Source organism: Lepus europaeus, chromosome 17 (genome assembly GCF_033115175.1).
Source record: "Lepus europaeus isolate LE1 chromosome 17, mLepTim1.pri, whole genome shotgun sequence".
Taxonomy (NCBI): Eukaryota; Metazoa; Chordata; class Mammalia; order Lagomorpha; family Leporidae; genus Lepus; species Lepus europaeus.
In genome coordinates, this window is record NC_084843.1 from 4,662,267 (window position 1) to 4,677,365 (window position 15,099).

The 15,099-nt window shown below is 54.2% G+C and overlaps 1 protein-coding gene across 1 annotated transcript in view; it reads right to left on the reverse strand.

The window, feature by feature from the left end:
* DOCK1 (dedicator of cytokinesis 1) overlaps positions 1-15,099 on the reverse strand; it is a 491,536-nt gene that overhangs the window by 313,206 nt on the left and 163,231 nt on the right. The window contains exon 24 of the mRNA XM_062215058.1: positions 102-172. Coding sequence (XP_062071042.1) covers positions 102-172 — 71 coding nt within the window. The remainder of the gene's footprint in view (positions 1-101; positions 173-15,099) is intronic.

Consider the following 15,099-nt stretch of genomic DNA (forward strand, 5'->3'; position numbering starts at 1 on the left):
AGGCAGCGCATGGCCCTGTGCAGACATGGCACAGAGCCCCCAGGACCCCATCAACGAAGCATACAGAGAGGAAGAAGTGTCTACCTCGGGTGTACAGTTACCTGAGCTCTTTGGGATCAAACACCAATTTCACATCATTGACGATCGTCGGCAAGTATTTCAACGCTGCCCCCTGCAAACCAAGAACAGAGAAGAAGGCTGAGCCGGTTGTTAACACAGATTTGTAACTCCTCTGCAGAACCACGGGAACTCCGAGAAGAGGGCAGGCACTTCAGATGGAGGGCTGAGCAAGAACAAAATCCATGATGCACAGAGAGCGGTCGCATCTCGCATGGTGGACACGTGAGAGCACAGATGGGGCAGCCTCTTGGCACAGCGGTGGAAGGGCCGCCCGGGACGCCGGCATCCACGCTCCCAGTGCTCTGCCTATCCCAGCCTCCCCTCCCAACGCGGGGCCCGGGAGGCAGCAGTGACGGCTCAAGCAGCCGAGTGTCTGTCCCCGGACTGAGTGCCTGGCTCCCACTTCAGCCTGGCCCAACCCTGGCTTTGAGGACCATCTGGTGAGTGAGCCGCCAGGCAGGAGGGCTCCGTCCTCTCCACCATAGATACTCTGTTAGTACTATCGGAAAGTGACATTTACCTCCTGCCGACCAGGTGCCCACACTGCCTGCTCAACGTGTCTGTGACGTTCTGGTCTGCATGAAAAGCTTTGCTAAAGCAAAAGGCAGGCCTGGCCCCTCCATTAAACCCACCGTAGCTCTCCCAACCCAACGGCTTCCATTCCAATATGGCTTCCTGTGTATCTGCTGCGCTTCCCCTAACAAGGAATCACTGTGGCCTTGAGGACATTGTCATCCGGCTTCAGATTCTGTGCCTTCGAGAAAACCCGCACCCTGAGAGTTCACGGCAGTAATGCTGGCTCCCATGGGTGCCACACACTGCACTAGAACTGTGTGCTTTTGTTGATTTTTTTTTAAGATTTATTTATTTATTTGAAAGGCAGAGGTACAGAGAGGCAGAGGCAGAGAGAAAGAGAGAGAGAGGGAGAGAGAGGTCCTCCATCTGCTGGTTCACTTCTCAAATGGCCACAACAGCCGGAACTGCACCTATCCAAAGCCAGGAGCCAGGAGCTTCTTCCAGGTCTGCCATGTGGGTGCAGGGGCCCAAGGACTTGGGCCATCTTCCACTGTTTTCCCTGGTCATAGCTGGGAGCTGGATCAGAAGTGGAGCAGCCGGGACTCAAACCAGCACCCATATGGGATGCTGGCACTGCAGGTGGCAGCTTTACCGGCTATGTCACAGCACCGGCCCTGCATTTTATTGGTAATCCAAAGGCACCTCCTACAGGGAGTCAGTCGTGTTGGGAAGAATGGAAACTGCCTTTGCCGTATTCACACAGCTATTACTGAACCAACCTAGAATTACAGTGTGGATCAGAGGAGGCTGGGACTGGGTCCCTGTGGCTGTACCCAGTTGGGGAAAGATGCTGCATTTTAAATGCTTGCTTGTATTTGTGACTCAAAGGAATTCCGTGCACCAGAGTGGGCTCCACCTCCTAAATGAAATCGGAAACCAATGCATGTCGGGAGTGTGTGAGGGCTCAGACCAGAACTGAAAAGGAATCCGGATGACACCAGCACCTCTAGAACACGCCACACTCTCACAGACCCGGACCCTAAAGCAGTGTGGTCAACGGATTGACAGCCCAGACACGCTGTCCTGCCCAACGCCACCAAATACACCCCAGTCCACACGTGCCCACGACATAGTAGCTCTAAGTGCACTGAAAACTTTCAATGAAGAACTTAAAACTATGAAACTTCGAGAAGAAAATGCTTGTGGCTCGGGGATAAGCAAACAGGACCACCTGTAAAAGGATAAGGTAACATGAAGACCTTCGGCCCTTTGAAGGCAATGCTTAGAAAACAAAACACAAGCCACGCACAGGGAGAAAGTGATTGTAAACCACATGCCTGGTAAATTTGTGCACGCAGACGACACAGGGAACTCTGAAAATTCAGGAACAAGAAAGTAAATCCCCTCCTGTCCAACCCTGCTCCCAAGGAGATGTAGAGTTGGCCAGTAAGCCCTTGAAAAGGTGCCAGCGCCATCGCTCACCAGGGAAAAGCAAACGAAACCCTCAAGGTGATGCCACTGACATCTGAGAACTGCTAAGAAACAAGACAGAAGAAGAGCCTGCTCCTGCGCTGGGCTGGCCTGGGCTGCAGCTACAGCAAGAAACTCTGGAAGAGAGCTTAGAGGTTTCTGACAGTGACGTGCACTCCAAGTACTGAACCCAACAACCGCAGCCCTGGGTGTCGACTCGCGTGAAAGGAGAACTCGAACGCACGCCAGCGCCACACGCACCTGCTCCCAGCACCCTTATCTGGAGGCCCATGACTAGAAATGACTCAGAGTCCCTCAGGGGTGTCCCTAGAGGGAACACAACCAGTCACATAAAAGGGACAAACCCTGCTACACACAACCCGACGACCTCCACGCTCCCCGAGAAATGAAACACACACTCAAACGCCACCTCCTGCGTGATCCCCTGGTCCTAACACTCGGGAAAAGGCCAGCGACCGGGGTACGGAACACAGCAGTGGCTGCCCTGAGGTGGACATGGGGGGCGGAGGAGCTGGGAGTTGACCAAACTCTCTCATGAGCTAAAACATGGACAACAAGAAAGAGTGCATTTTACCGTAGGCAAACTACCATCATTTAAGGCCGACCGAAATCCTGTCACCTGGATCTATTCCCATACATGGAAACTGTCTGAAAGACTGGTGAGAGCGGTGTCCCAGCCGCCGAGCGGAGCGTTTCAAACACATCAGTTGAGTTCCGCTCACCTAATGCCAGAAATCGGAACACTCTCCATGTGTCTCCATGTGTGCAGGTCTCTGTGTGTGCTGCCGTGGCACTTTAAGTCCTGTGACAACCTCAGGGGAAAGGGCTTTCATTAACCCCTCTTACAGATGAGAACATGGAGGCACACACAAAAGGTGCAGCCGTTTGCCCAGATTGGTACTGCCAGGACCTGGGGCCACTCTGTCCGCCTGCAAAGCTAGTCACCCCAGAGCTCAACCCTCCACAGTCAGGATGACAAGGACAAGCAGGCACCACCCGTCCGGGGAGGCACCCACCTGCCGGGGCTGCTGCTCTTCCAGGCCCGAAGCCCTTGCTTCAGGGCCCAGCAGATCAAGGGGTCCCAGTCCCCCACCTGAGATACACTGGCAAAGAGGCTTCAAGAGAAATCATTTCATTCTGATTTCAAATGTTCTGCTTCAACTACTTCAGAGCTGCTTTGAAAAACTAAAAAATATTTATCATGACGTTCAGTGACAGGCACTTGCCCAGGCTGACCGCTCAGTCTCCTCAGGTGTCTCATTGAGCCTGTGAGTGTCCAGAGGATAAGAGAGACAATGGCTTCACACGTTGTCTCCTGCACCTGTCAGAGTTCACCGCCTGCCGGGCCTTGCAAACACCACTTGCTGGGGACCGGGCAGATGGCAACAAACAGCTCAGGCCTGGCTGGCTGCCTTCCACTGGGTCCCTCCAGCCTCCGGGCACTGCATAGGCCAGGACAGCTGGAGGGCAGGGCAGGTCTCCCAAGCCTTCCCCTGTGGGGCTTGCCCACACTCCCAGCACCCAGGGCCCGATTAGTCAGAATTCTGCTTGACAGACGTCACGTCTCACAGTGGGTGAGGTTTTGAGAGCAGCCATGGCCCACGCATCAGAGGGCAGACAGGGTGCAGGGAGGCGCCCGCCTATACCTCGGGTCCAGCCCTGTTCTCCAGGTGAGCCGGGTCTCTCTGCTTCCGCCCCACTTTGCCTCTAGCCTGGCCCACCATTTCACCTCTGTCTCAGAGACAGGAGAGGCAAGCAGCCCAGCCATCCACCAGCCAAGCCAAAACAGCTTCTCCCCCTCTCTCTTTCCTCCCGTCACAGGGACCTCACGCCAGCCTCCCAGCTCCAGACGGTTTCACAGCCCCGTGCCCCACTTTCCTCTTAATCCTAGATGATTCCCCACACTGTGGGCCTGCCTCGGTGCCACTTCTGGCAGCCTGACCAAGGCCACCACTGGGAGTCCATTCCCGCCACGGCCACAGGGGCCTCAGTCTGTTCTGTGTCACCTCCGCGGGACAAGGCTGCCCCTTCACTGCCATGGTACCCATGACCTAGCCCCCAGGTGGCCAACTTCCCCTTCTTCCCAGCATCCCATGTGTGGCCCTATCCCTGGGATTCCTCCACTTATCCCCTCGGGGACCTCACCCCTGCCAAGCTCTGACTCCTACTACTCACCACGTGGAGCCCACACGTTCTCCCGGGCGACACCCCCACACCCCCAGTGGGCAGACACTGGATGCTGGCAGGCTGCCCCAGGCCCTGAAAATGCGACTGCACCATCCCCGCACCCTCCGTCCCCCATGCTCACAGCTCAGAGCTGCACCACAGAGACCCCCAATCCCTGGGCTGCATGGCAGAGGCCGGGACATCATGCCAGGGGGGTCCTTCCTCCCCATGGACCAGTTCTAAGCAACAGAAAGCTCAGTCTAGTTTAAATAAAGTTCCCTGGTCCTCCCATCTTCTCTCTTCCTGCAAACACCTGGTGCAGGCCGCTGTTATCTCCCACTGCTTGGCTGCCATGGCCCCACGCTGGGTCTCCTACCAGGGCTCCCTGCATCCACACGGATAACCTCAGATCCTTGCCTTACTGCCATCAGAGGAGCCTTCCTAAGACACAAGCCTCATGTAGAGATCTGGATGATAACCTTGGCTCTTGGACTGCAAGGGAACCTGCTCTGTATCCTCAGAGGCAACTGGGTTCTAGCTCCACCTCCCTGGGCCACACCCACCACAGGACTCTCTCAGGCCACACGGAGTAACTTCCATGTCAGCCAGCTCGGAGGTTGTCCACGTGCCATTCCCACAACCCAGCACCTGCCCCAAACACAGGAGCCAACCCCAGTCCTAAGTTTCCACGTCATCTTCCCCAGGCCGCACAGATGCTGGGCTCCCAGACACATTTCCACTGTGTATGAAGTGACACAGTGACTCCGTCCCAAATGGACGGAGCCCATTCAAGCGGCCCCATCTCTACCCTTGCAGAGACACAGTGGGCCTCATGCTGCCCACTGACCAGGAGCCCTGAGCCACAGGATCCGCCAGCCTTAGCCAATGGGGAAAACTGACGCCTCTCTCCAGTGTGGCGGGCAGGCCAGGCTGCACGGAGCTCAGACTTCCAGCCTGCTGCCACTGTGCCACTCACTGTGTGCTGCTAAGGATCACAGCAGCTCTGCCTGCCTCTTCCCCTGGCGCTGGGGCGGGATTCCCAGCATCTGGGATTCTGCTCATGCTGACGACAGAAGGCTGCTGCTTTCTCTGCAGAGTGGACCATTTCACGAAATGCGAGTCTCTTTCAAGTGGAAGGAGCCAGGCCTTCAAGGGCTGGGGGCTCCCCAAGAAGGAGAGCCCCAAGCAGAGAAAGCGGGAGGCAGCGGAGCTGTGCAGACATAGCGCCAGGCAGAATCTCATCTCCAGAAAGGCGCTTCCAGAAACAAAAACCAGGGAGTGCACCGTGGAGAAATGTGGCCGGCAATGCACAGGAGGTGGTGCCGGATCGGGGCAGGGCTCTGGGCCCACACTGGGTGCAAGTTTGCCACCACCACGTGCTGTGGGACGCCGAGAGGGAGGCACTTCCAGTCAGTGTTCCCCAGGGACAGAACAACGGGGATTAATTGGACCATCTCAACGGCTGCTGGGAACATGAGGTGACAAACTGTACACGGGACATCGGCTCCAGACGTCAACGCGGATCAGGAGCCGCTGGCCACTGCTGCCACCAGTGGTGGTGGCAGGACAGCACGGGACGCTTGCAAACATTAACCAAGAAAACCCGGCTGAGCAGACCTCTTACCCTGCTTTTTCTTCACTTAGGAATGGCCCACGTGGTGGCAAATACCGAGTGACATCGGCCACCAATCACAGCAGTCATGGAGAAGTAAACTGAGCGCCCTCAAGGTTTCTGTTTTCCACTTCTGCTAGGTTTTGTTAACCTTTAGTCAGTCAGTCTTTTATTTCAGCAAGGGCTGGCTCAGCATGCATCTGGCTCTTCTGGGTTGTGGGTGGGGAAGCAGGAGGCCAACACATCTGCAGCTCTCTGGGCCCCAGGCTTGGCTGGGTCCCTGTGGCATGCTGGGATGGCATCCCATCAGTCAACTCACTGGCAATGTGGGGTAGGAGATAAACCCCAGGGGACGTCCCCAAGAGACAGAGCTGAGTGGGGATGGGCTCCCTCCACCCCTGGGGCTAGGGGCCAGCGCCCACACTCTGAGCACAAACACACCTCTCCACCTGGCCCAGGCAAGGCCAGAAATCGTGATGCATTCACTGGTTTTAGCCAAGTTTTTTCACCTGCCGTTCCTTAAGTCATAAGTGAACTTTGTCAAACGAATGCATACTTTTTTTTATTTGACAGGTAGAGCTACAGACAGAGAGAGAGAGAGAGAGAGAGAGAGAGAAAGGTCTTCCCTCCGTTGATTCACCCCCAAACGGCCGTCATGGCTGGCGCTGCGCCGATCCAAAGCCGGAGCCAGGTGCCTCCTCCTGTTCTCCCATGCAGGTGCAGGGGCCAAGCACTTGGGCCATCCTCCACTGCCCAGAGAGCTGGACTGGAAGAGGAGCAACTGGGACTAGAACCCAGTGCCCATAAGGGATGCCGGCGCCGCAGGCGGAGGATTAACCAAGTGAGCCACAGCACCGGCCCCTGAATGCTGACTTTTTAAGCAGGTTGTATTCAGGAAGCCGAGCTAAATGTGCTTGATGGCAGTGTAAGTGCTGGTTTCTGCTTTTCTTTCAACTTGGTAAAGCTTCCCTCTGTCCACTGGAGGCTGGGCAGGGCCAATTCTAAATGGACTTGGGTGTCCGGACAACCAACACGTAGGCACTGACCCACGGACACGCCGAGAACACACACGTGGGCACGTGAACGCCTTAGGCAAAAACCAAAATGACCACCAACACAGCAGGGCCCTGACCGCTGAGTGTGGAACAGAAGCCACGCCCCAGGGACGGCACCGCAGCAGCACCAGAGGGAAGCAGCCAGCGCGAAGCTGCCTCCATGACACCAAAGGAAACGCCGGCTCCTGAGCGGCCCTCTCACACACGGGCTCGACTCCGAACTGCCAGGCAACCGAGAGCTCGGGGCGTTTAGCAATCACCCCCTGAGGGGGGAAAAGTGAGGTCAAACCTGACGCACATGAACAAGAAACACGGAATGAAACCAGGTTTTAGCGGGGACGAAAGGAAATGCATAAAAGAACTAAGAGCAGAAAATGTTCAACGTTTCCTGCAGATAAAATACTTCAGGTTTTAAAAAACTAAATGAATTTACCTGTATTCTCTAAGCCAACCTAATTGTCATCATCTTGTGAGAATGCCAACTTAATCTAAACTGTAGAACAAAACCAAAAACGGCACTTTCTGTCTAATATCGGTTTAAGGCCGTAAGTGTCTCTCTGGCTAAAAATATTACTACTGATGATGATTAATCGACACTATTTTAGGGTAAAGTTCAGGCTACATTATTCAGCATAATTATTTTAATTAAACCCATTAGCATATCTTTATATAAGATTAGGAGAGCTATCAGTGATACAAAATAAGTTTTTCTTGAATAATGTATGAAGCAATTATTAATTTACATATTTCTCCAGAAAACGCATCTTAAAGTGGTTCCATTTGGAGGTTCTGAGCTAACACACATGTGGTCCCCAGATTTCCCTCTCAGACTTCAGGGTTCTGTCTCTGGAGATGTGGAGCAGAGCCCACCAGCCTCAGAAGGAGCAGGCGGTCCCGAGAGAGGCAGGTGGACCAAGACAAGCGCCACCCACAGGGCCCCGGGTCCACCAGGCAGAGGCCTGCACGGGGACTGGACAGAGGGGACAGATGCTGGACAGGGTGGCCTCCTGTAGGTCAGAACAGAAACACAGGACTCAGGGGCGACAGCAGTGCCCATGCCACAGACATCCAGAGAGAAAGAACGATGGCGACATGGCTGCTGCAGCACCGCGGCTGCCCACATCTTCTGCAGCTGAAATCTGACAGCCGCTCTGCCCTCGGTCCTCCAGCGCCCTTGCAGCAGAGTCTGGTCATTAAAACAGCCCCGCCCGCCCCAGCTCTTACACCAGCATCCCAGGCCATTCAGTCCCCAGTGTCAATCCAGCTGCTGCAGCACACTGCTCCTGGGAGTACCTGCCTGTCAATCTGCACAAAGCCCAACCCAGAAACGTAAGGGAGAAAGCACAGACTCACAGAGTCTTCCACGAGCTGATTCAAGCTCCTACACTGAAAGTCAAACAGTTATGCCTACAGTGAGGAACAGCTACAATGGGTAAAGGGTTAGAGCCGGGGTTAAACCACCCCTTGCCACGTCATCATCCCACAGCTGAGTGCAGGTTCAAGTCCCGGGTGTTCTGCTTCCAATCCAGCTCCTGCTAATGAGCCTGGGAAGGCAGTGGAAGGTGGCTCAAGTGCTTGTGTCCCATCCACCCACATGGAGGAGCCAGATGGAGTTCCAGGCTCCTACCTTTGGCCTGACCCAGCCCTGGTGGTCGCATCCATGAAAAGACCTCTTTCAGGGCCGGCCCTGTGGCACAGTGGGTTATCGCCCTAGCCTGAAGGGCCAGCATCCCATATGGACACCGGTTCTAGTCCCGGCTGCTCCTCTTCTGATCCATCTCTCTGCTATGGCCTGGGAAAGCAGTGGAAGATGGGCCAAGTCTTTGGGCCCCTGCACCTGCATGGGAGACCTGGAAGAAGCTCCTGGCTCCTGGCTTCAGATGGCGCAGCTCTGGCCATTGCAGCTATCTGGGGATTGCGCCAGCGGATGCAAGACCTCTCTCTCTGTCTCTACCTCTCTCTGTAACTCTGCCTGTCAAAAAAATAAATAAATCTTTTTAAAAACAAAGAAAAAGCAAAGACGTCTTTCTCTCTCTGCCTCTCCCTCTCTGTCTCTGCCACTTTCTCTTTCAAATAAATAGATAAATCTTTAAAAGAAAATGGGTAAAGTGCTTCAGAATATTCTCAAGACGGTCACTGTACAGGACTGTAGTAAACACCGCCAATCCTGTCCACCACATGTGCACACACGTGTCCTGGACCCTGTCCATACATGTACACACACATACTGGACCCTGTCCATACATGTACACACGCATACTGATCCTGTCCACCACATGTACACACACATACTGGACCCTGTCCATACATGTACACACACATACTGGACCGTGTCCATACATGTACACACACATACTGGACCCTGTCCATACATGTACACACACATACTGGACCGTGTCCATACATGTACACACACACATACTGATCCTGTCCATACATGTACACATGCATACTGATCCTGTCCATACATGTACACACACATACTGGACCCTGTCCATACATGTACACACACATACTGGACCCTGTCCATACATGCATACACGCATACTGATCCTGTCCATACATGTACACATGCATACTGATCCTGTCCATACATGTACACACACATACTGGACCCTGTCCATACATGTACACACACATACTGGACCCTGTCCATACATGCATACACGCATACTGATCCTGTCCACCACATGTACACACACATACTGGACCCTGTCCATACATGTACACACACATACTGGACCCTGTCCATACATGTACGCACGCATACTGATCCTGTCCATACATGTACACACACATACTGGACCCTGTCCATACATGTACACACACATACTGGACCCTGTCCATACATGTACACACGCATACTGATCCTGTCCACCACATGTACACACGCATACTGGACCCTGTCCATACATGTACACACACATACTGGACCCTGTCCATACATGTACACACGCATACTGATCCTGTCCACCACATGTACACACGCATACTGGACCCTGTCCATACATGTACACACACATACTGGACCGTGTCCATACATGTACACACACATACTGGACCCTGTCCATACATGTACACACACATACTGGACCCTGTCCATACATGTACACACACACATACTGATCCTGTCCATACATGTACACACGCATACTGATCCTGTCCATACATGTACACACACATACTGGACCCTGTCCATACATGTACACACACATACTGGACCCTGTCCATACATGTACACACGCATACTGATCCTGTCCATACATGTACACACACATACTGGACCCTGTCCATACATGTACACACACATACTGGACCCTGTCCATACATGTATACACGCATACTGATCCTGTCCACCACATGTACACACACATACTGGACCCTGTCCATACATGTACACACACATATTGGACCGTGTCCATACATGTACACACACATACTGGACCCTGTCCATACATGTACACACATACTGGACCCTGTCCATACATGTACACACACATACTGGACCCTGTCCATACATGTATACACACATACTGGACCTGTCCATACATGTACACACACATACTGGACCCTGTCCATACATGTACACACACATACTGGACCCTGTCCATGCATGTACACACACGCATCCTGGACTCTGTCCACCAATGTACACACACATACTGGACCCTGTCCATACATGTACACACGCATACTGATCCTGTCCATACATGTACACACACATACTGGACCCTGTCCATACATGTACACACACATACTGGACCCTGTCCATACATGTACACACGCATACTGATCCTGTCCATACATGTACACACACACATACTGGACCCTGTCCACCACATGTACACACGCATACTGATCCTGTCCACCACATGTGCACACACATACTGGACCCTGTCCATACATGTACACACACATACTGGACCCTGTCCATACATGTACACACACGCATCCTGGACTCTGTCCACCACATGTGCACACACATACTGGACCCTGTCCATACATGTACACACACATACTGGACCCTGTCCATACATGTGCACAACATACTGGACCCTGTCCACACATGTACACACACGCATCCTGGACTCTGTCCACACATGTACACACATGCATCCTGGACCCTGTCCATACATGTACACACACATACTGGACCCTGTCCATACATGTACACACACATACTGGACCCTGTCCATACATGTACACATGCATACTGATCCTGTCCATACATGTACACACACATACTGGACCCTGTCCATACATGTACACACACATACTGGACCCTGTCCATGCATGTACACACACGCATCCTGGACTCTGTCCACACATGTACACACACATACTGGACCCTGTCCATACATGTACACACGCATACTGATCCTGTCCATACATGTACACACACATACTGGACCGTGTCCATACATGTACACACACATACTGGACCCTGTCCATACATGTACACACGCATACTGATCCTGTCCATACATGTACACACACACATACTGGACCCTGTCCACCACATGTACACACGCATACTGATCCTGTCCACCACATGTGCACACACATACTGGACCCTGTCCATACATGTACACACACATACTGGACCCTGTCCATACATGTACACACACGCATCCTGGACTCTGTCCACCACATGTGCACACACATACTGGACCCTGTCCATACATGTACACACACATACTGGACCCTGTCCATACATGTGCACAACATACTGGACCCTGTCCACACATGTACACACACGCATCCTGGACTCTGTCCACACATGTACACACACGCATCCTGGACCCTGTCCATACATGTACACACACATACTGGACCCTGTCCATACATGTACACACACATACTGGACCCTGTCCATACATGTACACACAGACATACTGGACCCTGTCCATACATGTACACACACGCATCCTGGACTCTGTCCATACATGTACACACACATACTGGACCCTGTCCATACATGTACACACACGCATCCTGGACTCTGTCCATACATGTACACACACGCATACTGACCCTGTCCATCAAATGTACACACACACATCCTGGACCCTGTCCACCACATGCGCACACACACATGTACACACACATGAGCTTTCTGATCCCCTTGGCCCCTTGGCTTTGTCACAGATGGGTCCCCAGAGTACAGAAATCCAGCCCTTGGGTCAGCCTTGCCACACATGGGCAGGCAGATCCCAGGGGCTGGCCGACTCCGGCCATGCACAGCTGTTCTAGACACGCTGACCATTTTCTCTGTGTCCAGCTCTGGCCTAAATAAACTGCTAGCTCTTCTCCCTCTAACACCTTCCCACACAGTGGTCAGAATCACTGCTCAAAGGCACAGCCAAGGCCCACCCGATTCAACCCTCATCCCAAATGCTGGGCACACAGGCAGCCAGCAGGGGATATGGCAGAGAAAGTGAAATGGGCTGGGGGGACAGACACTGCTGTGACGAGGGGGTCCGGCTGGGGCCTCGGGGACTCAGCACAGCCCAGACGCCCTGCAGATGACGGCTCAGTGACAGAGTGGAGCAGCACACGCGAGGCAGGACAAGTGGACCCGTGAGCCGGCCACAGCACCAGCAGCAACGCCACCTCTCCTTTGAAGCCAGGGCCCTCTCCTTAGCCCCGCAGGGCGGTGGGGAGGTCCCTTAGCCCCCACAATCCTCGTGCCAGGCATAGTGACGCTGAAGAAGGGCAGTGCCGCAGTCGGGCAGGAGCTACATGAATGCAACTATTGAACGGCCCAAGGTCTCTTTCATTCTATTTGAACTTCACACCAGCACAGTCATGGGGATGCTTTGCAGGTCTCTGTCACCTCAAAATGGGAGAAAATTGGTTACCTGTCTACATAGCTTCCAGGAGGCAAAGCCTGGCTCCAAATGACGGAGATTTACAGAAAGAAAAAGCACTTGAAATTCAGACGTCCACAGACAGGAAAATGGCCCCGTTCCAGGGCACCTTAAGGGCCTGAACCACAGTGAGGCAGTGGAGAAAACACACAGAGAGCAGCACACTCCTGTTGTAGCCACAGTCTGAACAGTCAGACCAGCCAGGGTGTTCATGGAAGTAGCCGCCATGCAGGATGTGAGGTGGACAGGAAGGAAGAACCATAAGAGGGGGTGAACCTACCAGCCGGCCAGTGGGTCAGCAGCATGGCCCAACCACCCTCCTGCATCCTGCAGGCCACCTTCCAGCTACCTCCTCTCCAGCCTACTGCCCAGTCCCTCAGAAGACCCATTAGAGAGGACGGTCAGGGTGTGCAGCCACCAACAGGCACTGGTGGTGGAGCAGGATAGAGGGGGCCCAACACTCGGAGTCCTCCTGGGAGCCCGCCCATTGCCACCCTGCCCCACTGCCAACCCCTACAGGGAGTGGAATCCTGCCCCACCCTCAAAACATGCTCAGTCTACAGTCTGCATGTCTGTCCCCCACACACAAAAAAAAAAAAGTCTTCATTTAACATCTTGTTTTATTGATTTGAAAGGCACAGTGATATAGAGAGAGGAAGGGAGAGGCAAATAGAGAGGAGAGAGGAAGCCATCTGTGATCCACTGGTTCACTGTCCAAATGGCCACAACAGCTGGGGCTGGGCCAGGCCAAGGCCAGGAACCTGGAACTGCACCCCATATGAGCTGCAGGAGCCCATGCACTTGGGCCATCCTCCACTGCATTCCCAGGCGGACTGCAGGGAGCTGGATTGGAAGTGGAGCAGCCAGGAGGGGAACCTGCACTCTAATTTGGATGCCAGCATCCCAGGCAACGGGATCCCAGCCTCAGGGATTCTATCACAGCGGTGGGGAAAATATCAAAGACACCGCAGTGCCTAGGAATGCCAAAGTACCCAGGAACTGTCCTCACACTAAATTCAAACTTGGATTCAGGGGGCCCCAGGTCCAGGGACGAGTGACTGCATCAGAGAAAGAAGGGGGACACCGGGGCTCAGAGACCCACAGGAGAGAGGCCCCACGAGGCAGAGGCAGAGGCTGCAGCCAGGAGACTGGAAGCCAGAGAACCCCAAGGGCGGCCGGCCAGCCAGCACCGAGCTGCAGGGCACACCAGGAGGTCCTCCCCGAGAGCTTGCAGAGAGCAGGGCCCTGCCGACGCCCTGGTCACTCACCCTGGCCGCAGGACTGGGGGGCTTTCTGCTGTTCTACGGCACACAGTGTGTGTGCACCCCTTAGAGCAGCCCTGCGACCAAATGCCTCGGCCCCTCCAAGACCACGCGGCACCTCCTGGCAAGGATTCTCCCCACCCGCAGCCGAGGGTCTGCCTTCATTTTCATTCTGTTTCCAACCAGACTCTTTGCAAAACCCAAGCAAATGAATTTCTAGAGAACTGAAGTGCCACTTGGATGGCTGAGCAGGCTCAACACTCAACACCTGACCTCTTCTCCCCAGAGAGAAGCAGCCGACACCAGGCACCAGCACGACCCAGGCCCGCCTGGCTCTGAGCAGCCCGGAGGGCAAGTGTGAGGCCCAAGTTGACACACAGGGTCTGAGGCCCTGAGCTGGGCGTGTGCCGTGCTCCAGGATGGAGTCAGCACCGTGTGCTGCCCTTCGAGGATCAACTCCTGACACCTGCCCCTCGTCCATCAGCTCCCCTCCCTCCCAGCACCTCCCCAGCGGTCAGCAGCTGCTGCGGGCACTCCTGCACCCACCACCTCTCCATCCCTGCCTCATCAAACTCTTGCTGCCGGGAGGGAACATTCCACAGGTGCTCTGCTCAGTCCAACGGCCACTAGGACTTGAAATACGATGAGGGTGACTGGGAACAAGAGCTCCAGCTTGCTCCAATGTGCCTGGATCTGAATTAAAGATGGGGCAGTGGGAGCGCAGACAACGCCCCCCGGCAGCCTTTCTCAGGCTGCTGCCTTAGCCGCGGATTTACGCCGGTTCCCCACATCTCCCAGCGTCTCCACACGGAGTGCTGCAGGTGAAAGCCATGGACACGTGACACTGACTTCTCTGAACGGCCGATGGGTTTCAGACGAATTCCTGCAGAAGGCACACGTCCACAGCGATCAAGACAGATCTCCTGGGGCCGGCGCTGTGGCGTAGCGGCTAAAGCTGCTGCCTGTAGTACCGACATACCATATGGACAGCAGTTCAAGTCTCAACT